The 24,457-nt window shown below is 35.4% G+C and overlaps 2 protein-coding genes across 2 annotated transcripts; both read right to left on the reverse strand.

Annotated features, from left to right (window-relative positions):
* Positions 1-868: 868 nt before the first annotated feature.
* Positions 869-1,459, reverse strand: LOC140014178 (uncharacterized). The gene has a single exon (XM_072064595.1). The coding sequence runs from the start codon at positions 1,457-1,459 to the stop codon at positions 869-871; it is 591 nt and encodes a 196-aa protein (XP_071920696.1).
* A 10,907-nt stretch (positions 1,460-12,366) lies between these two features.
* Positions 12,367-15,437, reverse strand: LOC113707883 (uncharacterized). Its single transcript, XM_027230266.2, has 2 exons — positions 12,725-15,437; positions 12,367-12,618 (listed from the first exon to the last, which is right to left on the reverse strand). Exons 1-2 carry the CDS (start codon positions 15,276-15,278, stop codon positions 12,512-12,514), a joined length of 2,661 nt encoding a protein of 886 aa, XP_027086067.1. The 5' UTR covers positions 15,279-15,437; the 3' UTR covers positions 12,367-12,511.
* Positions 15,438-24,457: the final 9,020 nt, after the last annotated feature.

Below are 24,457 nucleotides of genomic sequence, written 5' to 3' on the forward strand. Positions count from 1 at the left end.
GCCATGGTCAATTGCTTCTTAAGTTCTTGGAAACTACTCTCGCACTTAGCATCCCAAATATACTTTCCTTGTTTCTTTATTAAGTTCGTTAGGGGTCCCGCAATTCTCGAGAAATTCTTTATAAATCGACGGCAGTACCCTGTTAGGCCCAAAAAGCTTCGTACTTCAGTAGGATTCTCTGGCCGTTTCCATTTGGCTACAGCTTCCACTTTGGCCGAATCCACAGTAAGTCCATCTTTTGAAATTATTTGGCCTAGGAATGCCACTTTCTCAAACCAAAATTCACACTTGTTAAATTTAGCAAACAACTGGTGCTCTCGTAGGGTTTGTAATACTATCCTCAAGTGTTGCTCATGTTCCTCCCTTGTTTTTGAATATATTAGGATATCATCAATAAACGTCACCACAAACTTATCCAAGTAGGGTGTAAATATTCGATGCATTAAATCCATGAACGCCACTGGGGCATTAGTTAAGTCAAAAGGCATTACTGCAAACTCGAAATGCCCATATCGAGTGTTAAATGCCGTTTTTGGCACATCTTCCTTTCTGATTTTCAATTGATAATACCTTTGTCGAAAATCCAACTAAGAGAATACCACCGCCCCTTGTAATTGATCAAACAACTCATCGATGTGGGGCAAAGGATATTTATTCTTAACGGTTACTGCATTCAAAGCTCGATAATCAATGCATAACCTTAAACTCCCGTCCTTCTTTTTAACAAATAGCACTGGAGCATCCCATGGTGACTCGTTCTCATGTATGAATCCCCGTTCTAGTAAGTCTTGCAACTGAATTTTTAATTCCTTAAGTTTGACGGGTGTCATTCGATAAGGGGTTTTCGAAATGGAAGTAGTTCCGGATGTTAGGTCAACCTTAAATTCAATTTCTCTTTCGGGTGGCAATGACCCCACTCCTTCAAAAATACGTCCGGATAGTCACTAATCACCGGCATGTCCTCCAACTTAACCTTTTCTCCTGGGGTGTTAACTAGAAAAGCTAAATAACTGCGTGTTCCATAACTAAGCAATTTCCTAACCCTTATTTCCGAAATGAGCGCAAATGAGGCTAACATACCTCTCACGTCTAACTTTAGAGTTGCCTCACCCGATATGCAAAACTCGACCACCTTCATCCTATAATCTACCCGAGCATGATAATGAACTAACCAATCCATGCCTAGAGTAACATCGCACCCCTTAATGGTTAGATTTATGAAGTCGACTACTAATTTCCACTCACCAATCCAAATATCGCAATTTCTATACACCTCATTCGCAAGTAAAGTTTGGTTACCCGTAGGTGTTCTTACTTCTAATTCATAAGGTAGCCTTTCAACTTTCATGTCAATTTCAAACATAAATGTAGGGCTAACAAAAGAATGAGTGGCATCAGGGTCTATCAAAATTTTGGCTAAACGATGGAAAACAGGAATCGTATCTTCCACTACCTCCATTGGCTCAAGTACCAATTGCTGGTCCAACGAATATACCCTGACTGGTACCCTTGACCTGGTCCCTCCTACATTGGTCGATTTCGAGTTCGATTTGCCAGCAGACTGAATATCGCTGATTAGCGGGCAATTAGCGATCTGGTGCTCTGTACTTCCACACCTTAGGCACTTCCGAGCCTTTCTCCAACAATTATCTTCGATATGGTTTGATTTCCCACAATATCCATACGTCACTCGGGGAGTGGAGGTCTAACCCCCCTGTGGACCATCTCTCTCCTGTTATCTTCTACTTTGGCCTCCCCTCGACGTACCTCCCCTCGAAGTACCCGTAACCTTCCACCCCCAGTTCCACAATCGGCTTTAGGGGGTGGTATGTTTCGATCACTCTGTGCCGGTCTTTGACTTCTATCAGGCGCCCCTTTTCGTTTTGCGTGAACATTTCTCACTTGTGCCCTGGCAATCTCGATTCCCTAGGCCTTCTCCAAAATCTCAATGAAACTATTGATCTGGGCCGCCACTAAGGCCTCATGTATTTCTACATTGAGCCCTTGCACAAATCTCCTTATCCTTCTTTGCTCCGTAGCTATCAATTCAGGAGCAAATTTGGATAACTTCGTAAACTAGGTCTCATACTCAGCTACACTCAAAGTTTCCAGCCGAAACTTAATAAAATCGTCCTCTCTCTTCTCCTGAACGATAGGTGAATGGGTATTTTTTGTTAAACTCCTGCACGAAATTCAACCAAGTCCATGCGGTTCCCTCTCTCTCTCACTTAGTTTTAACTATATTCCACCAAGTCCTGGCCAGACCTTCGAACTAAAAACAGCAAATTGCACTTGCCTATCCTCCGCATAGTTTAAAGCGACTAATATATTGATCATGGTCTCTAACTATTTCTCCGCCCCCTCAGGGCCCGGCCCTCCCAGGAATTTAGGAGAAGAGAACTTTTGAAATCTCTCTAGGGCCCTATCTTGCCTCATATCGGGATCTCTAGGTTGGTTCACAGGGTCTTGACCCTGTTGCTCTACCAAACGAGCAAGGATATTAGTCACTTGCTGAATTACCGTCGCCACCTGATCCCCCCCTTCCACTCGGGGTCCAGGTTGCGGCTCAGTTGTTCCACTTCTTTCCCCTCTCGGTTCTTGCACTGGTTCTTGGACCTGTCTATCCCCTCGCCCACAATTAGAGCCACACCCTCGGGTAGCTCCCTGATCCTAACTCAGTGACTCCTTCTACCTTCCATGATCCTTGACTAACCAATCATGTAAATATAGACAAAATAAGCTATAGCTCAGATAAAATATTTTCAAATCATAAAGCAGGGATAATAAAACACATTCAAAATAAACATGGCCTTTATATATATAGTAAAATAAGGCACATAACAAATTAAAAGTACTGTACATACCAACTAGTCAAGTCAAAGGTTCATACTAATCAAGGGACATAGAACAAAATGAGCACTATATACATCAACCTTAACACGTCAAATTCCAAAACAAAAGCGACGTATCACCCTACTATGTCCCTAACTACCTCACAAAAATCCCTCAAACCCTACTAAAGGTCTAGCTAGATGCCGACCCAACCGACTCTGCAGGAGTAGTCGACTCCTCCTCTGGATCCTCCTCGGGATCCTCCTCGGGCACGCTAGGAGCCGCAGGCCCTTGACCCTTCTCGACCAAGTCCTGAGCCACATCTCCCACTAGTCCTCCACACTCGGTCAGAATACGGTCGGTCTGGTTCCTGACATTCCTAACCACCTGGACAAGGCGACCATTGGCCGCCTGAGCCTACTCCTTATGGGCGTTCGTCCTCTCCTGCTCCTCAAGAACCGAAACCTCGAGCTCTCGGATCCGGGTACCCTGAACTTGGAGAACTGCCTGGAGACGCTCTATCTCTGTTTGGTATCTACGATTGGCGCTACTCAATCGTCTCCGCTCATCATCAACTGCAAGGACCACCCGATAGGGGTAGGAGTAGGTCTTCCAGCAGTCGCAGCGCCGGATCTTGCGCGCCGGAGACCACCGATACACGGACCCACCGGGGCTCTTCTGGTAGGTAAGTACACGACATACGAGCCCCTCAAGGTGTATCTGATCAGTAGGTACAGGCTGAGATGGCCCAACATCCCCAGTAGCATCTGTACCCGCCATCGCCTACATTACAAGAAATAAGTTAGACATATCAATCGAGGCTAAAGGCCTATTCTCAAGTGTGAAACCCTAGCCTATTATATCCATCCTATAACTAAGGAATAACAAGTATATATCACGCAATCTACTCAGATCAATTCAAATCTAGACTCTGATACCACCTGTGACGACTCCACCTCCCCCTAGGGCGTACCCTAGGGTTTAGCGAGTCGCCTGCTCAGCTCTTGTCAGGACTCACTTACTCGTATCTCAAGCATACATCCATAGACGATACATAACATCGCAATTCAAACTTATAATATTCAAGGATGCACAAACCAAGGTACAAAGCTTCTATACACCCAAATACTTCAAAGTGTATACAATTCAAGTACAAATCGCCCTAGTCGAGTGATAGCGCGAAGTACAAGTCAAAATTCAAAACAGTTAGACTACGTTAGTCTGTACACATCTCACATCTCGCTCGTACCCCTGTAAGGAAAACAAAACTAATGGAGTGAACTAAAACTCAGTGATGTTCCAAATATCAAATTGTCTATCAAATAAAGTAAAAGTAGCATGATAGTGAAATAGCGAGCAAAACAAGTCAAGAAATGAGTAATAACACTTCATATAGCCAAACAATAAATATTCCGCATTTCACATATAAGGATACAATTGCTCATATATCGGCTCCACCATAACTTGATCGATAGGTAGTTGACACTCCGTCAACTTTCAAGTAAGATAACTAGTCCAATAGATCACCACTTAACTCCAATCTCCGTCCACCGACCAAACCCCTTACAAAGCCCGAACTCCATAATAAGCACTGGTGGTAATACTCGAGTATGCCGATTAGTCGAGGAGATAACACTCCGCTCGACATCACTAACTATTCAGAGTTCGTTATCTAATCGACTAGGCTCTTGCCGGCTCGACTCGACTAACTAGTTACAGGGTTTCTGGAATTCCAGGCAAGATACAATTCATATGCATGTATATCAAGTCAATTAAAATCGATGAACAAGGATAAATCACATTAGGGCAAGTGCGATAAAGTACACTTTTACCCTATCAATTCACTTATGTATCATGTAATCACATTGGTCAAGTGTTAAACACAAATGTCAAGTTCAATCAGATATTTGGAAGCACTCACCAAAATGTAGTGCTTTTAGTGATCATGTCTCGGTTGTACTTCTGGTTTGGAGTCCAAATCTGCGATAAAACATTATTTAAGAACTTTAAAAATCGACTAAGATTCGAAATTTAAACGTTTCGTTTAACAAGAATCAAGTAATTGAAATTCATTTAGAGAATATTCGTAAAACTCTTGCTCGCTTTTTAAACGGTAAGACTTGGTAGTAATTATACCTAAAAATACCATTTGAATCGAAAGAACGAGGAAAAATGTATTTCTATTAATCGTTATTTTCATTTTCCCAAGGGTACAAGGTCGGCCAAGTTCTAACTTATATATCTTGATAAAAGAAGACGCAAATATTCTAAATGGTTCAAGTGGTATTCGTTCTCAAATCCTTACACAAATTGCGAGTATATCTACCTACCTTTAGAGCGCAAATTTGGGCAGCACACCCTTTGTATTTACCTATTTTTCAGCCATTTATGGTTTCATTCTTTTCCTCAATCAGTCCCAAAATCACACGCAAAGAGTCTCATTACAATGGCCGTTCAATAGGCTCAACATTATACAATTACAAAACCGTGCTACAGAAATGATCGGAAATAAGGTTTAAGGCAAAAAGTAAAAGACAGGTTCGACGTCTCTTAGCGTATCGGTCACAACCGAAGCTATACTTATTGGATTGGGGTGTAATTTATACCATTTCGAAACTAAGACAAAGGGCTACAACTTTGATGAAGACCACTCAATCCAGTTCATAGTGTATCCAAGTCAAATTCATCATTTACAGAACCAGAATTTCACCGCCAAGCTGGTTAACAGCACTGCGTTCAACTGACAATAACTCAGGCTACAAAAGTTCGATTGAGGCATTTTCAAAGGCGTTGGAAAGCTAAAACATAGCACTAAAACTTTTGTATTTTTCCAAATGCTAATTACTCACAGAGCAAGGTGAAAAAAAATGCGGCCAGAATGGTAAAATATCAAAACTGTCCACAGAGCTCTACCTATGGCAGTCAAGGGTATTTTTGTCTTTTCATGTGCTACAGTGCTCGGATTAAGCTGAAATTTTGTAGGCAGCTATAAAACATCATTTCCTACAACTTTCATGGTTTGAGTTAAGTCTAATTCGGCCTCCATACTCCAATTAGATTGCAGAATTAATCTAAAGCTGAAATTACTACTAAATACCCATATTTGATTATACTGCCAAAATAAAAAAATTAATTCCCCTGTAATATATTAACAAAATAGAAAAAATACCCTATAATTCTTGCAGCCATGAAATCTTCTTCCTGGATTTGACAATGTCCACGAAGTAGCTATTCAACATGGTTCATTACAATCACAAAACACGGTCTCATCTCCATTGTACTGATTTACCTTCTCTCTCTTCACCCCTGATATTTTTTTGCTTTCTTCATCCTTATGATTTGAGTGTTGGTAGCTGCACGAACTTGATGCTCCATTGAAATACTTTCTCCCTTGATGCATCTTACATGTGCATCTTTGCAGATAGAATTGGGAAATTGTGATGAGACCTAATGTCTTCAAACCCAGATGCTCGCCCCTTTTTGTAATGATCTCTAATCTGTGTCTTTCGAATAATTGCAGCAGATTAAGGAAGTGTGACAATTATACCCCTGTTGGTCTATGCGAAGTGAGTAAAATGCAGTAAAAAGTCCTACATTGGAAGTAAAAAACTAGTTCAAGTACTAAATTGGTTAAAATATTTCATTAAGGATGAAATTGGTTTAAATGAAAATGTATAGGGACCAAATTGGCGAAATTCCCCTATTATTATAGTACTAACACAATTTTTTAGAACAGTGTCGACTAAAAAATATAACTCATATAACATATGAAATCGGCACAGTAAACTATGTGAACAGCATCAGCACAAAGACTCAAGTTTTACTTGGCATGAAAATTTATCACTCAAATTTTGGAAAAAAAGGGTCCCACAATCTAGTTATAAATAATCAACCTATTATAATTGTACTAATACAATTTGTTTTTAGAAAAGTACAAGAAGTAGTCAGAATTTATTGAAATTATGTCAAAAAATTGAGTATTTTGGTCAAAACTCATATTTTCAATTGTCAAAATAAAATGATTTCATTGGAACTTCCTCCATTGATGTTCATTCAACCTAGACATATCTAAAGTTTGACTGATAAATGAATTCGTCGGGAGATTGAAATTAGGAGATGAATGCACAACATGAAAAGCATCCTAGAATGATTAAAATAAAACAAACTGATTTATTTACTCTAATGTCTTTTTTGAAATCGAAACTATTGTCTAAATATTTGTTTTATGGATGTTTATAAGCTCCCATGGGTTGCTTCAGCTTTTAGTGTCTAGAGGTATGGTCGTTGTTTAACAATATTGTTTTGTTTATAACATATCATAATATTATGATTTTATGTAATGACATTATGGGTATCAATATTATCCAAGTAGTTCAAAAACTACTTTGACAAATATTAGATTCATGGTCTCGATGTAAATGATATTTTCAAAAGACCACTTTTAAAGAAAAAGAAAAAAAAATTATGATGTTAACAATCAGCATTTGTCAAAATATTTTAATATCAAAAAATATAAAATTTTTAGGACAATAGAATCACGTGCAAAGCTCGGGATTTATTATGGGATCAAGGGCAGATACAATTGGAGATTTCGTACAATTGTTTAGTTGTTGTACCTTTTACACTATATGGTGTATATTTATATAATTTTGTTATACTCATTAGAAAATTAATATGAAGCGCCAAGGAGTTTTTGCCAAATCATGATCGTCCTTCTCCTCCATGTGCACTGCACATGTATATTGATATTTTTGTTTGTTGAAGAATTTGCTTTGAGATGAAATCCAGATGAGATTTGCATGAAGTGGAAAGCTCCTTTTTGTGTCTTGAGACCTAAAACAAATGAGTGTATTTATATAAAAAGCCTAAAATTCATCGATGATGCTTCCAGATTAACTCAAGGATAAGACTGCAGAAGAGATTTTCATGAAGAGAAAAACCCTCTTTTGTATCTTGGGACCGAAAACAAATAAGTGTGCTTATATAAAAAAGCATATAAATTTGATTCTCCTCCGATGGATTATGGGTGAGAAATTCTCTCTTTTTCTCACAATGCACATCTAAATACATGATATGTATTTTTATTTATTAGATGGGATATGAACATGATCATTTTAACTTAATTTTGAAGACACATATCATACATCCAGAAGTATATGGCAGAAAATCGAGAGAATTCAATAGAGGAGACAAGTGCAAAGCATTAGGGATAATGCTTCAGATTAACTACTAAGACCTCTCCTCACACTTACCTGGGTGTGCCATGTCAGCCTTCAAACATGTTCGATGTCAATAGTACACCTGCTCCGCATTTAGTTCCACCGCCCTCGTTTGTATTAGCAAGATTTGGACCACTTAATTCTTTCTGTGATTTCCAACGGGAGAACATTCTCTGCCCAGCTTTTCATGGAAGAAAAGCTATTTTTTGTTTTCTGTTATGTTACTCTCTTTTTTTTTTTGGCGTTTTTATTGTTCAGTTCTGTGTTTAGCTTCTCTATTCTGTTGCATGTGTTCTGCTGCTTTGGTTTCTTGCCCTTCGCATTATCCTCAGCATCCTCCTGCCTACTGCTGTTGTTTCTTCAGAAGACAGTTATTCATTATCTTCCTCTTTTTTTTCCCTTCTTATTTTTCCTCAGATGACGCGTTGTTATAGCTGTGAAAAGTGATCTAGAATATTTTTCGTGGTTCTCTTTTATCTGCACGCTACTTCACATTTATCCTACATGGTGGTTTACATGTCTTGCATTTTATTATTTTCTTGCTTCCTGAGATTTGGTGAAACTACATATATAGGCAAACACAGAGAACGGAAAGAAAAGCAATGTTAACTGTGATGCATTAGAAAAAATTCTGAATTGAGAAGGGATGACTACAGAGTTCCAGAAAGAAAACAATATCGCTTTAACCACAGTTTTAAATACTGAAATTAGTGAAACAGACTGATTACGTTCGTAGTCTATGAAATTATGAAATTTTGCATGCAGAGAATAGATTTGTCCAATTTACAATTTTTTATATCAATAACTTAAGTTGCTTAATTGATTGCAGCAGAAAGGGAAACTGCGTCCAAAATCCAAACTTGAGACAATAGAGTGCGAAGAATCAGCACTTCTATGACATCATATTTCAAATTTTAATCAATTGAACTATGTAACTTGACAATATAGATTCTCTTTTCACATGAATAAAACTGTTGGAGATTAATAAACTTCAGAAAGAGTTACCAGAAGATGTTTGAAAAACCAAGAAAGCAGCCAAGGTAGTTACTTTCATTACTTTGCATTCGCTTATTGGTTTTTACGCATCCTTGTTTCTCCGCACTGAAGTTGTAAACTGATCAGGCTGTACTCTTTAGTTGTTCTCATTGTCTGTCTTCCTTTCTTCCAGATATTTTGCTCTTGGTTTTCTGGATTCCAGGTACTTCCTTTCCTTCCAACTTTATGAACTTGGTTATTTATTGAGGCTGCATGTTTACGTGCTTGCTATACCCTGATGCTGTTTATTCAGAGGAAAGTTTCCTTTTAGAAATATATGGTGTTTGTTTCTGTTTTTTTTTTTTTTATTTTCTGGAGGGGGAGTTTATTTTTTTTGCTCGCAAGCTATGCTTCTTCAAGGTAGTATGCTGTGGCTTGCAGAAGTTAGTCTATCAAATAGATAATTCGTGTGATGGTTTTAAATTTACTTTGACAATTCTTCTACTATATATCGTAATTACGTATTCTCTTTAGCTTTTGCTCCGCTGATTTTTTTTTTTTTTTTTGGGTATTCCTTGATGATATTTTTTGTCTTGTTGAAGATATTTTGTCTAATCATTACCTTACATGACAAAATGTTTGCGCACTATTAGTTTAGTCTCTGTGAGTTCCATGGACACAAGCACCAAATGCCATCAAAGGTATGCAAAAATGCCACGTGATAAAAAAGATGACCTCTTGCACTGTCATCGAGAGGCTAATGCTGCAAAGAAACATAAAATGTCTTCTGCTGCTTCTGATTCTGCTGCTCAAGGTCGCACGTGTAAGAGAAAGCATGCGAGTCATGTTTGCAAAACACCATTAGGCCATATAGAAACAGGTGTATCTGTCCCTGGAGATTCTAACCAGGACTGTTATGCTGAGCATCCTAAGGTTGTGAGTGGTCAGCATTTAGAAAGTCGTCTGTCTTATTTCCCTGAGCCTAGAAATGCTATCGACAGTGATGAATTAGAATGGTTGCTAGACTCTGTATGCAATGAATTAGAATCTACTCAAAGGCATGCATCATCTTCTGTCAGTCCGGTTACTACTATCCCATCTGATAGCCAAGGTACAGCTATTCTTTGTTTTTGGAAAAAAAAAAAAGAAAAAAAAGAAAAAACTGTTCTTGTCATCTTTATATTGTATTAGAAGTCTCTTAAAATGCTTTGCCAGTGGCTACTCTTTGGTGATACTTGCATTTTTGAGCTGTTCATGGTTTCCATTGGCTTTGTTTTCCTGCATAGTTTTCATTCAGTGAAGCCCTTACTACTGTTTAATCAATGCATTCCTATGAGTATTGTTACAGATTTCGAGCTGCAGATAGTTCTGCTTCTAGGAGTGGATTGTTTTGTGTTTGCACTTTTGTATACTCTTTGCTACATCTTATTTGTATTGTCTTGCATCTTCCCGGAATTCCTGTCGGACCTTTAGTTTTCAAAAACTGCCAGCAACAATTTTCAATACTCAGAGAATGCTGGCAGTAGCTTAAATTGGTCACTCCACTTTTAGAAAGCTCTGTCATAAAGTTTACATCTTCAAAGATTATCACCATCAGGTTTACTTAGTAACTGAATTTTTACAAAGTTTTGTGTTACAATTGCTTCAGAATGAAAACAAATCCCTATATTTAGTAATTCGCCATGCCAATTTCGTTAGGTCTGTTTTAATCTTTGTTAGCCTGCTGTCAAAGTGTACTAACAGGAGAATCTACCTACTTTATCACCTTTGATAAGTCTCAGCCATCTACTTCTAGAACTCTGAAACATGTTCTGCTGAGCACAAAGCCATCTGCTGGGGGTTGGCTTAAATTTTCTTATGTTGACATATCACAAAATGCATTTGTAATCAAACAAACAGGTTGTTCTGGCATTTTCGATGTATTTGTTCGTTCCTTTCAATGTACTCTCTGAGGCATGCTAAATAACTCTTTCTTGCTTTTTCATTGTACTATCTAACACCCTCTGAAGCAGACTTCAAGATTAACTGGATAACCAGACAGATAGAGAACATCTCTGGTTCATTGTACTGCAACCGCTACTTCCTTGAATGAGCAGTGTATTTTCTAGCACTTACTAAGAAAGGCCTATAAATGAACTCACAAAATAGATAAGGTATATCTTTGGTCCATTGCAACTTATCTAATGCATAAACTTTCTGCAACATTTATATACCTTAATCAGGTTCACATTTTCTTTCCAATTGGAAAACTCCTGATGCAGTTATTTGCACATTCTTTCCCAATCAAAGCCTCACATGATCACTTAAATGTAATTCACCAGAATTACATTTTTTATATTTCATTTGAGGCCAAGCCAAGATTTAAAACTATGACCAACTTAAACAGTTTGTAACATACTATTTTATATATAGTATTCATCGGTGCCTTTAAATCTTGGGCATGGTTAAATTTTACCACCATGCGCAAGCACAGTGTTCCTCTCCTAGTAAATTTTATTTGTGTATACCATATCAATGCAAAAAATATATCCATCTCTATAAGTATGGACCCACATTATACGTGAAATATATTAATCGTACCTAATCTGACCTAACCCAACTGTACTTGTCCCGTTCCCATATATGTGTGTGTGTGCCCATGCACTTGTATTCCCAAAAATAATTTAATTAAAGGAAATACAAACGTGAGTTTTTGTTCCTCTGAATCTACTCCAGTTAGCATATAAAGATAAAACAAACATGAGTTTGGGCTCATAAGGCAAATGTGGATGGCGTTCTTTGACTAATTCCTTTCAATTGTGTTCAAGAAGCAGAAAAGGCAGCTTAATTAGATGAGTAAACGTTTCCCAACTTAATCAAGCAAAGTCCATCTTCCATCACAGATTTTGCAGGAACTCCTACTCACTTTCTTTGCATTAAAATGACTGGGATCTTGGTTTTCAACATAAAGTACATTGCATATGTGGCTAAATTTCTGCTAAGACAGCATAATAATGATAACATACTCAAAACATTTCCTTCAGCTGAGAAGAGTGGGTTTAAAATGAGTACAGGCAAAACAAACGAAAGAAGCACACCGGAGCCAGCCCCCTCAACACTTAGCTAAGGAAGATTTACAAGTTACTCAGAAAGCAGCCTTTCGTATATATTATCAGGCTTGGATTCCACATTTTCACCGTCCTCTAACTTGTGTATTGGCCTAATTTTACACCATCCGTTCTGCTGGAAATATAGCAGCATTGCCAATATAACCACAATTACGCCAATGGTTACGTTGCCATGCTTGTAATATGATTCCACACCCAAATACTCAAATTCAAGCTCGCTATTGGTGGGATTTGGAACAGGATCACTTGCATAATCGTAAGCCTGGAGCACCAGTCTGATAGTCGTGAATCCCAAGTAGTACAGTTTTCTGAGAGGCTTACCTTGGACTCCCCATACAGCATTTCCAATGATTTGTGGTAGCAAGAAGCAATCTTGAACTAACCCGCTATAGTTTTCCAACTCTGTCCACCATCTTTGCAGCCTTCTGATGTTAGCACTTGCAACACTGTTTTCTGACTGCAATAGTAATGGAATTCCATATATTCTGCGGATGGTGTGAAGGGTGAAAAATCCGAGCATATGAATGAGCAAGAATAAAAGGAAAACCAATTTATCGCTTGGAATTCTTAGATTTAAGTTTATAGCTTGACCTTTCCGTAGCTTTCGCGATTCCCAGACTCTCTGCAGAAGCTTTGCGGTTTCCAGAAGTGCAATCAACATTAGAAACTTGATGAAAAGGTCAAGAGATTGAAATATATGAAAGTTCTGAAATTGATCATATGCTGAGCTTTTGTATGGTGCGAATTCTTTCCATCTGAGCAGCACTTCATCACCTGTGATCAATGGGATGCTGAAACCAAGAGCATGGAGCCCAAGCATGACCAATGATATATAAGCCGTGGTGTGTCCCTGATTCTCAGTGTAACGTAATTGGCCATGAATACAGAGAATTGCCATCACAAGCAACAGGACACGAAGCCCCTCCTCGAAGCCTTTCCGTACCATTAAAAAATCAAACTTCTTGCTATAGGAAAGCAGAAAGGTGTTACTGCTTATTGGAGAGAGATAAAGTGGATCTTCTTTAGTTCTTTGGCTGTTGATTGAAAACTTGATATTAGGATTCAATAACCACCTGGCGTTTTTTGCAGAATATTCCACTTTGATTTCAATTGAGCAGTCCATCCCTCCTTCAAGGTCTCTGTCATCATTATTGAAGCCTTGAAACTGTAGTACATCCCTGCAGCCGATCAGATACATCTGTCCGAGGGTTGGATCATATATCCCCTCAAAGAAAAGAGAAACATTAGAAAATTGACCACCTTCAACTTTGAGATGCCCTGAGACTTCAATTTCTTCAGAAATGGAATGGAAGGCCTTTTCAGCTTCAGGATTTTCTTGATATGAGTGTGGATCATAGCGTCCAAACAATGAACCTATGGACAGAAGCACCATTTTGACATTAGTCTTCGGAGCCTGGCTGTTTGTCAAAGTCTGTGGAGCAGCCCGGACTTCAATTGACAGAACATCAGTTAGGAAAGAGAAACTGGCAATATCTTCGCCCTTAGATGTTGGATATTGGAGAATTGAATTCCTCAAAATTCTTTCCCAATTGGAAGGCTGGCTTCTACTCTGGAACTCCCTTGCCTGCTTTAGCTTCGTGTAGGTGTATGACCATTTGAAGTGATTGTCCCTCGGGTGCGTACTCGTAAACTCAATGGGAGTAGTCAACTTCTGAAACATAAGAGAAGCATGACCATCTGCTGGATTGATGCTGCTTATGGTACCCACCACTCTACTGTGTTGCTTGATAGAAAAAGTAAGAGGGAAGTATAGAGTGATCCGAGACTTGCATCTATCTGAAAGATAACCAGCAGGTCCAATGCAACCAACCATGCAGAGCTGCCCATGAGAAGAATGCCACCTTCCCTCTGAAGAAAGTGTCATGGTGGAAAGCCCTGTTCTTTTCTCTTCTTCCCTATAGAGGTATTCTGATTTCTGTATCACTCTGAAAACAGCAGATACCATTGCGGTCTGGAACCCCTCTTGATCAGTGCCAGGCTCGCAGACTAATTCCTGAATCATAAGCCTGAGTTTGTCAGAACTATTATAACTAGCTTCTATCTCATTGCCAAGTAAGAAAGGGCCAATCTTGCTGCTACCATTTGTAATTCTGACAACATTTTTCCAGGTGGATGCAAATTCAAACACTTCGTTCCAAACAAATTGCCTCAAGTCCTCACAGAAATCATGTCCTTTAAACATCTCAACATCTTGAACTTCTTGATTGATCAAAGAATCAGGATAAGGATAAGGACTGCAGGCCCTTGCCACAAGTTTTTCAGATCCAAACCTGTACGTCGATCCATCCCCTGGCTGGGAGGATATGTGAACTTTATCAAAGTATGCTGGTTTTCCCCCCTGGTTTAAGCTTTTCAATTCTCCAGAGATGCCTCTGCTGGTCAAAGTGAAGGTCTTGGGATACTCAAGAACAAGAATGATCTGATCATCCTGCAAGGTGGAGGGCAGGTTGTTGACTTTTGGCTGGCATGGACTCTGCAGATCTCCATGGTCACACGAATCTAGTTTCTGAGTAGAATCCTTTGGAATGGTTGCATTCCCCAACAAACACATCAATCTCCTCCCTCCATTCTCCTGGGACTCAAGATAGATACCTTCAAAGATAATTGTGAGCTTATTAATGCCCCGCTCCAGGTAGAGCTTTGGGGACCAATCGTAAGGCTTGTATGAAAAAGAACCACTTCTGATTCTTCCAATTTCCATTACACCACTCACACTAACTGTGTTTTTAGCTCTACGAGCCGGATCAACATCGTTGACCCAAAAAGAGACTAAATTGAGTGGAGGGCCATAGCCAAAAGTGTTACTAGGCATTTCCCTGCTATCAATTGGCAATAATGGTACTCCACCTGGTTCCTGATTCCAATCTCCATTCCTGAAGAAGAGCTCTTTCTTCATTCTTCCGCTTCTATTATCGTCGGGCGGTAACTCTGAAGCAGATGAAATAAGAAACCCGCAATGCTTTTCAACCTCTGGGAAACGAGCATAAGAATATGTGTTTGAAGGATTGTCTAGTGTTGGAAAATCATCACGAAAGTGTGGGTATGAAATTGCAACTGGAACAATGAGAAGCAGCACTAGTAGACCCCATAGATGATGAATCTCAAGGCACAGAATATTGCCCATTAGCTTTTATTTTGCTCCCCTCTCTTGCTGCCTATGTTCAGTATATGACCAAACAATCACCTTGAGGAAAGGATATCTTCAACTAGCTCAAGATAGCTAAAAATGCAACAACAGGAACACAAAACTGAGATATGTCCAAAAGTGGAGATTTGTGTTGGTTTTGCCACTCCTGTTTTTGATCCTCTTCTGTTTTGTTGGTTGACTCGAGATGATAAGAACTCTTCTAGTTACTTTTTTTTTTTTTGGATAGAGTTGACTTCTTAGTTTCAAGAATTTTTATGGAACAAACAGTTTTAAGACTTAAAAGTCCTTAACATACCAAAACTTGAAACATTAAGATATTGCCTCCTAAAAAAATATTAAGATATTGTCAAATTACAATTACATGTGTAATATTTCATAAGCCAAAAGGTGGGTTCTTTTGTAAGGGGAAAGGCTCCTCTGTCTTTTCCCTTCTTGCTCCCAGACATGGAAGTGAAGATTGAGACCAAAATGCAACAATTCTAAAATGCGAGGGATCAAATTTGAGTGACTTAAAATGTTTATATTGATAGTATGATAGTGTGGGTTATTTTCCCAAGTAATTAAGCAGATTGCTTTTTTTTCTTTTTTGTCGAGCGGAAACATCTACACTCTGTTCCCACTTTAATTTATGCTAAGAGGTCCAACTGGGGCAAGGAGACTAGAAGGTACCAGTCCATGAGAGGGATGCACTAATACATTATCTTGCTTTACCGTCAGAACTACATTTTATACTTAATTATAGGCTTTGTTCCAAGTGGGTTATCCCTTCAAACATCAACGGCGTTGAGTGTATTTGAATTGTAGATTATTTGGGATAATTTTTTGAATAAAAAAAAATACTATATTACATTTTTAATGTGATGTATGTGAGATAAAAAAATGCAACAGATCTTCTATTTCACTTCTTGTACTACACTTTGTCTCACTTTTTATTCTATTGTTATTTCTCCTTCATAAATATCGTATTTTAATTTTTTTTTGTTTCCTTAAAATCCAACAAGTATTAATTGAATAATACACAAAATCAAAATACACAAAAAATGAGATTTTTCTAATGAATTTTTGCGATATTTTTTATTTTCTATTATATACTATTTTTTTGGAAACTGTTGTATTAATTTAATGAATTCAAAAAATCAAAATACACAAAAAAAATGAGATTTTTTTAATGAATTTTTGCTACATTTTTTATTTTCTATTATATACTATTTTTTTTTTTTGAAACTATTGTATGAATTTAATGAATTCAAAAAATCAAAATACACAAAAAAAATGAGATTTTTTTAATGAATTTTTGCTATATTTTTTATTTTCTATTATATATATATTTTTAACTTTTGTATTTATTTTTTACTCAATTGATAGTTATTGGATTTTAAAGAACAAAAAAGAATTAAAATACATTCTTTGTGAAAAAAATTAGCAATGTAATAAAAAATAGGACACAGGATGGCACCAGCGAGACAAAAGATTCATTACAAATAAAAAGGTGGTTGAAAAATTTTTTTTTGGAAATCGCAATTATACTTGTTGCAGTCAAAAAAGGTGGTGTTCCCACATAAACTATTAAGTATTGAATTGGTCTAAAGTTTGATGTCAAATTTTGCTGCCCAAATTCAAAAGGAATAAAATATCTTACAAGATTCCCCTCAAAAACAAAATATATCACAAGAAGATCATGGTACCGTGGATCCCGGGTCATCCATATTAAACAATTCCTTGATTAAAAGTTAGGGTCAAATTACTACGAAACGAAACTACCTAATGCCTAGTTAAATATATAAGCTTATTCCCGAAGACTCCATAGCTATTTGCCAAATCAGGTTTGACTTATTCGAATGATCTGTCTTGGAAGTGAATCAGTGATTGGAGTCAAGATAACGTTCGACTAAAGAGCTTTTTTTCTTTTTAAATTGTCCATTTAAATGCAACAACTGGGCATTTATTTGATATATATATATAAATACATAAATATATATATATATATATATATATATATATATATATATATATTGTCAAGAACATGGAGGTGTATGACTTTATATTGCTGACCAAAAGATTAGTTTTAATGTGAAAATGAATGAGAAGTAAGAAGAAACTTCGCAGTAATTTAGCCACTGACCCTTGAATTTGTTTATCAATTTAGTATTTACTTGAGATTGATCTTTCTGCTGCTAATGGCCAAATTAATGCTTCTTTCATGGTAAATTTTAGTTAGTGTGTGATTTTTCCTTTCAATTTGCATTAACTTTTATCATTATCATTGTCATTACTCTATAAGAAAAAGTATGATGAGTCTAAGCATTAGCCCAAGACTTTAGTTGGGAGTGGGAGGTGAATGATCAATGATATAATAGCAAAAATATTCTATAGCACATAAAACGTATTAAATATAAAATGAAAGTTCAATAGACTATGAACAAGAAATTTTTAAAAAATAAAGAAAAATACATTTAAAAATGTGAAGGAATAGACTCTATACTTTTTAATTTATTCACTATTAATGTGAGGCATTCAAAATCATAGTTGAAACTTTTGCAATTTGTATGATACTTGAATATGAATATATATATATATATATATATATATATATATATATATCTTAAATATATAAAAGGGAGAACGTTCATTTACTACAGTGCAGCATGGGCCTGTTTCTATCGTAAGTGTCTTCGCAGAGTCCATTTATCGAAACACTCATACAAAAAACTGTGAGTTATGAAAGGGAAAAACCTGTCTCGGGGAGTCTGGGGGGTCTTTACTTCTTAGCAGCAGGACACCCTGTGGGGTTAAGTTCCCACATCGCTTGGGGGGGTTTGGGGGGTTTAGTAGTTAAGTGCTGCGGAGCACTTCAAAAGTTGCCGGCTTTTGAAGTGTCTTCGCAGGGTCCATTTATCAAAACACTCATACAAAAAACTGAGAGTTATGAAAGGGAAAGGAAAAGTCAACACAGGAGCTTTTCCCCTCAATGGCTTACAATAGCCTACGAGAATGTTTCCTTTACAAGTCCACAATTGCGGCTGGACTTCAATTTGCTACCAAGGAAAGGAAAAGTCAACACAGGAGCTTTTCCCCTCAATGGCTTACAATAGCCTACCAGAATGTCTTTCCCTTATTATTATTAATTATTAACATCTAATCTAATCTAAAATATATAAAAGGAGCAACGCCCTACAGTGCAACCATGAGCCGATTTCGATGATAATTCGAATGACTTCACGGGGTATTTCGGTCTTTCTAATGTGGCATAAAGGTCAAATTTGTGGCTCCTGAATTTTCTGATATTGACTTTACATTTTCTTTCTCTATAATGCCCTTGGTGGTCAGGTTTTGCCCGTAAATTTGGAGACTTGTGTGTCCGTTTATCAATGTTTGGTTAGCCTTTCTTATAATTTTGACCATATGTGTGCTCTTTTATTGTTCTTTTCCTTTACCTTATCGGGATTACCCGATGGGGTTGAGCCCCAGGAGTAAAAAATGCCCATTTTTTCTCTCATTTCTTCATCGTTGTCTCACTCTTCAGCTCATCTTCCCATCAATCATTCTCTTATGGGTTAATTACATTTACCTCCCCTGAGGTTTGATCATATTACCAATTAATCCCTGTAATTTGTCCAAATAACGGTCTCACCCTTTGAATGATCAAACATTTAACAAAAACCCCCTTAATATCGAAAATGTCCTTATTGAGGCCATGTTGCATTAAAGAAAAACATATTTTTATTTTATTAACCCTGAAGCAATCAAAAAAAATAAAAAAAAAAATTTGCTTATTATTTTAAAAAAATCATATCTTTGCTTCCATAAATAGTTTTAAATCAATAATTATTTTAAATCTTAAAATAAATATTAAAAATTAGATAAATTGAAAGAAAAATAAAAAAGAAACAATTATTTTAAATCCTCAACTATGGTTCGAATTTGTGGTTCAAGGCATGTTGCGGAGAGCACAAAGCATGTTCTATACTTACTAAGATTGAGGGTAATAGGTTGTGACTTTAGTATTTATGTTCACTTGTAGCCTTTCTATTATTGAAATTTGCAAATTATTTCTTGATAATCTTACGAATTAATTATATATGTGATGAATATCATTGTTAAGTTGTTAAGCTTAAAACGACTTATAAATCTCAACTTATTCAACCGTTATTGTAAATCTCAGACTCTCTTAAAATATGTATTGCTAAGTTATCTACATTTTCAAAACACAACTTTGTCAAATCCAACATAAACCTTTCTGCATTTCATGAAGTATAATAACATAAAGGAGGGCTTGCGCTAACATTTCTCTTAATTATTTAAATACTTTGCACAAACAGTATTAACATGGTTGAAAACATAGTTATATTAGTATTAACATATCCAAACACTTCTAAGACAAACTGCAAATGAAACTTTGAAAACAAATTGACTTGAGTTCTTATCCTATGTTTAGAATTCTTTTTCTGTGGTTTATATGCTTAACAATTAAACGCTTGCATATTGTATAAGCAAGTGCAAGATTTACTATAATCCCAAAAATGTGCCCTTTTCTTTTGGACCGACTTTCCTTTGTTTTCTAATAAATCTAACGCATTCTTTCTTCTTTTGGCTATCTACATTGAATTCTTCTAATGTTACAATTGCAAAGCTTTAAAAATATGTGAAGAAAAATAATTTTTTCTCTTTTTTTTCATTATGGAAACACCAAATCTCCTTAATTTTTATTTATTGCTTTAGGGAATGTTATCCTTAAATGTCGCACTAATATTGCACCAAATATTCATCCAAGTTATTTTTTAGAAAAACATTTACAAGAATTCTTACTTTTATCGCCTGTCAAGGGATTTTTTTTTTAATTCCTTTACCCAGCTTATCTGATTTGATTTTTTTTTTTTTGTGGATAAATAAGCTGGAAGAAGAGCATGCCTGCAGCAAGTGATAAGTGATTATGATACAAGTTTTAAGATTCAACTCTGATAACACTTCAGTATTTGTGTTCACTTGGAGCTATTCTAATATTGTTTGACTTTTAATTGTAGTAATACTCTTTCATATTACAGCAATCATTTGAAAATTAAGTTTAACTCCCTGGCTTCGTCACGGGCTACCCGCGCTGGGCGCGGGGGCCAAAAACTAGTATATATATAACTTGTGCAATGTTACCTTAGTTGCTATTTCAAAGTTATAGTAATCAAAGAAACGAAGAGTTAAAAGAAAACTCAATATTTTTGTAATTGTTATTCAAAAGTAGTACTAATTAATTATAAAATAGATACTAATGGTATACTTTTATAAGAAAACTAATTGTTAGTTTGGTGTAAGACGCTTCATTAAGATAATTTAGACAAAATAATGAAAAGAATTACTGGTAATTATGTTTAGAGGGCAAAATAATATAATTTTAATTGACAACTAAAATTATAGGGACATAGCTGCCCCTGCCCATCCCCTTGTGTCCATCCTTGAGTGTAAACACTCTGTGATTTTAATTTTTATTATACCTAAATTACCCTCATGTATTGTTTATTAAAAAGCAAATTTCATTAATAAGATTACTACAAATCGTCTAGCATGATTTAGTTTACATCACAAAAATATGCACTAACTAGAAATAACAAATCTACAATTTAACAAATATAATACATTTGAAAAATTATGATCAAATCTGAAATATACAAAGAAATTCCAAAATGTCTTGTAATAAGATAAATCAATGCAACTCACTTCTGTACGTGTTATTGTTGTCAAATCTAACTCATCAATTGTTTTAAACTCCAATAATGAAAATGAGATGTGTCAAGATAAACCTAAGATCAGATCTAACAAGCCTATTTGAAATAAGTTCCGATCTAACAACAAAATATATAAGAGAACAAAAAAGAAACTACACAAAAATCTCACTAGGAATCTCTAGTAGAAATAGAAATCTCTTGCTAAAAAGTCGTAGGAGAGATTTTATTGGTAATACAAAGTAAAAACTGAGTCAATAGGAGAAAGGCCTTCTAAAAAGAAGAGAAGAAATAGAAAAATGTTAGAGAAGAGGATAGGTAGAGAGGGAGAGAGTGGGCTACCCCATGTTTTCTAATTAAAGTTACTAGTATAAATACCCGTGCTATGCACAGTAGATTACATTTTTGAAAAAAATTACAATCTATAGAGGAATTTAAAAATAGTAAAATGTTATAATCACGGGCACATGAAAGTATATTTAAAAAAATGAAACTTTGTAACAATAATTCAATATATGATAAAAACATCTCTATTATTTATAAACTATCACTTTGATGAAGGTTGGATCCTGAAAGAAAATAGAAATTTATATCATAAATTGAGCGACATAAGGGTCCAATTAAATATAATTAAATATTTAATTTGATAAATAAATGAAATACTTACAAACATTTTGCCTTCAATTTGATAATCTTCTACGAAGGCGTGAATATTTTTCACACCAATCAACTCTGAGTACGAACGCCAGTATTGGGGATTTAATTAATTCTGTTGATTTTTGTGGAGTTCGTACTATAAATGAGAATGCACGATTTTTGCATGAATTAATGTGTTGGTCGAACAATGCACCTCCATTTTCCTGACAATTAAAAGCATACATAATTCAAAATTATCTTTTGTTTTAGATAGTTTGTAAATAATATTGTATAAAAATATATACATATAAATAATGTATACCTTTGTTTTTAAATCTCTAAGATAAAAAGCATCACAACGAAACATGAATTGTGCATGTCTGTCTTGAAAAGCGAGGTATAGGTTACCACTGAAATCTTTAACTTCTATGTTAACACTGTATCTGTTAAGAAGAAATTGTGATGTATGATGTAAAATTATATTAAAATTCAAAATATATGAAAATAATTACCTGACAATAGTGCCGACTACGTCATTACAATGGATACACACCATTTTTGCAAAATGAGATTGACATAGTTGTCCAAAATTTTTGCATAACTCATGGAACATATTGTCTATGTTGATACTTTGAATGTAAGCAAGTATCCGAAAATATTTAATCTAAAACAATCCAAAGAATGTTTAGATTACAATTATTAATTCGAAACTACATGTAGATACTTGTTCATTACTTAATTAATTGAGAGGAATTGTACCGTAGGTATAACTGCATATTCAGATATCAATAATTTTTTAGCATTTGATATCAATAATGCTTGGGACATTATAAAACTGCATGACCGCAACCACGTCACTAATTTCTGAGCACATTTATCATTCTCAAACCTGCAAATTTTTCAAATATATATTCGCAAGAGTATGAAATATTATTAATAATTTAATATTTTGGTATTTATAAAACTTACCAACTGTGTAGGTATTGAGCAAAATCCAAGTAGTAATTGACATACAATTTGCTTGCTCGAATAGTATAAAGTGACGGTCCTGCACAATGTGCTATATTTATTGATAAACTATAAAATTTAAATAAAATAAAGTGAAAATAAATTGAATTACCTTTATGGGAATCAGTAGTGGCATGACGACCATCTGACACGCGTGGGTTAATAAGGATACCAACAGCAAGTGGAAAGAGATCTTACTCAATCTTCTCATGGAATTGGATTAGAAGAGGTTTAATTGCAGTGGGAAGATGTGTGAGGAGAGTTAGTTGAAATTAACTTCTTGTTTGAGGGAACGTGGGAATGTTTAGTTAGAATTAACTTCTTGTTTGAGAAAAACGTGGGGGTGTAATGTGCTCATGATGTTTTTTTCGAAATAAATTAAATATAAAATGCTATAAAAATAGAGTTGAGAGTGGGAAGGATTGTGAAGGCTTGTTGCTAAAAATACCTTCTCAAATTTATATAGATATAGATTGTATTTTAATTGTGGTACTAATTAAAAAATGAAACATTTCACTTGATTACATCTCAACAATGTTGGTAATTAAAATTGAAAACTCTCCTTTTAAAACTATTTACAACCCTCTATCTCCATTTATTATTTGTGAAAATTTCTCACTCAAAGCCATTATAAAAAATTTTCATTAGCACAATTTGAGATTGTAAAGAATATCATATAAAAAATAGATGCTCTAAGGAACAAAGAGAAACGTATGAAAAGAAAAGAGTTCATATTCATCTATATTTTTTCATATAAAAGTCATAAGCCAATTGTACAATTACGTACCTTTTATCTTTATTAGGAAAAACAAAAACAAAAGCAAAAAGAAAAAACCCAACTATTCTACCAATCTAGTTTCAATTGATAGCTAAACAACCAGCCTAAGATAATTGAACATTATGAATTACTTGCACTCTCATTAACAGGCACAACATTTAGATAAATTGCAAATGGTTTAAATTCAATGATCATTGCACTTCATTTTATCCAATTCAAATTCATAACAAAACTAAAAAGTTGAACAACTAGTAGGAAATAAAAGAGAGCACTTAAATGTCAATGCAACCAACGAACATACCAACAATTTAGTTAATTTGAGATGACAATTCATCTCACCCACATTCAAGAAAACTACAAAAACATTTCATATACTTCACCTATAAACAACCATTTGATTCTAATTTAGTTTTTCAAACTTTAGTTTATTCTTTTCTATAAGATTAATAGGAAAATTGAGGCCTTGTTGTTTGTGCTTTATGTGGCATTATCTTCAAACAAAATTATAGGAACAATGAAAGATACATAAAAAGGGAAAAATCCAGGTATCTTTGCCAATGAAATTTCAATTGATGACAAAGAATAGCCATATAGATATAAGTACAGCTAAATATGATAGATTATAAGTATCCTAATTAAGTAAACACAATTTTGACAAAAAAAAATTAAGTAAACACAAAGGACACATATACAAAAAAGTATATATTTATATGAAATAAAAAATGGTGCAAAAAAATTAGTGTAGCTCACTTCATAATAAAGAATTTTAGCATAATGCTAACAAATTCAACTCAGATAATATTAACAATTAAGGGTAAGAACAGCAACATTAGTAAAAACATGAGAATATTAATAAGGGATAATTTCAGAATCCTCCCTCGAAGTTTCTAAAAATTTCACATAAATACCTCCCCTTGATTGACATGTTTGATATCAAAGTCAGCCCCTGTCATAAAAATGACTTCAAAGTGAAGCAAAAGTACTTTACACATAATTTCTTTCAAATGTACCCTCCTTATCTC

Source organism: Coffea arabica, chromosome 9c (genome assembly GCF_036785885.1).
Source record: "Coffea arabica cultivar ET-39 chromosome 9c, Coffea Arabica ET-39 HiFi, whole genome shotgun sequence".
Taxonomy (NCBI): domain Eukaryota; kingdom Viridiplantae; phylum Streptophyta; class Magnoliopsida; order Gentianales; family Rubiaceae; genus Coffea; species Coffea arabica.

Bases quoted from the DNA above. Each gene is read 5' to 3' on its own strand.
- LOC140014178 (XM_072064595.1), bottom strand. From the start codon at position 1,459: ATGGAGGTAGTGGAAGATACGATTCCTGTTTTCCATCGTTTAGCCAAA.
- LOC113707883 (XM_027230266.2), bottom strand. From the start codon at position 15,278: ATGGGCAATATTCTGTGCCTTGAGATTCATCATCTATGGGGTCTACTA. The intron at 12,619-12,724 runs GTCAAGCTATAA...CACCATCCGCAG, and splicing joins ATCGCGAAAGCTACGGAAAG to AATATATGGAATTCCATTAC.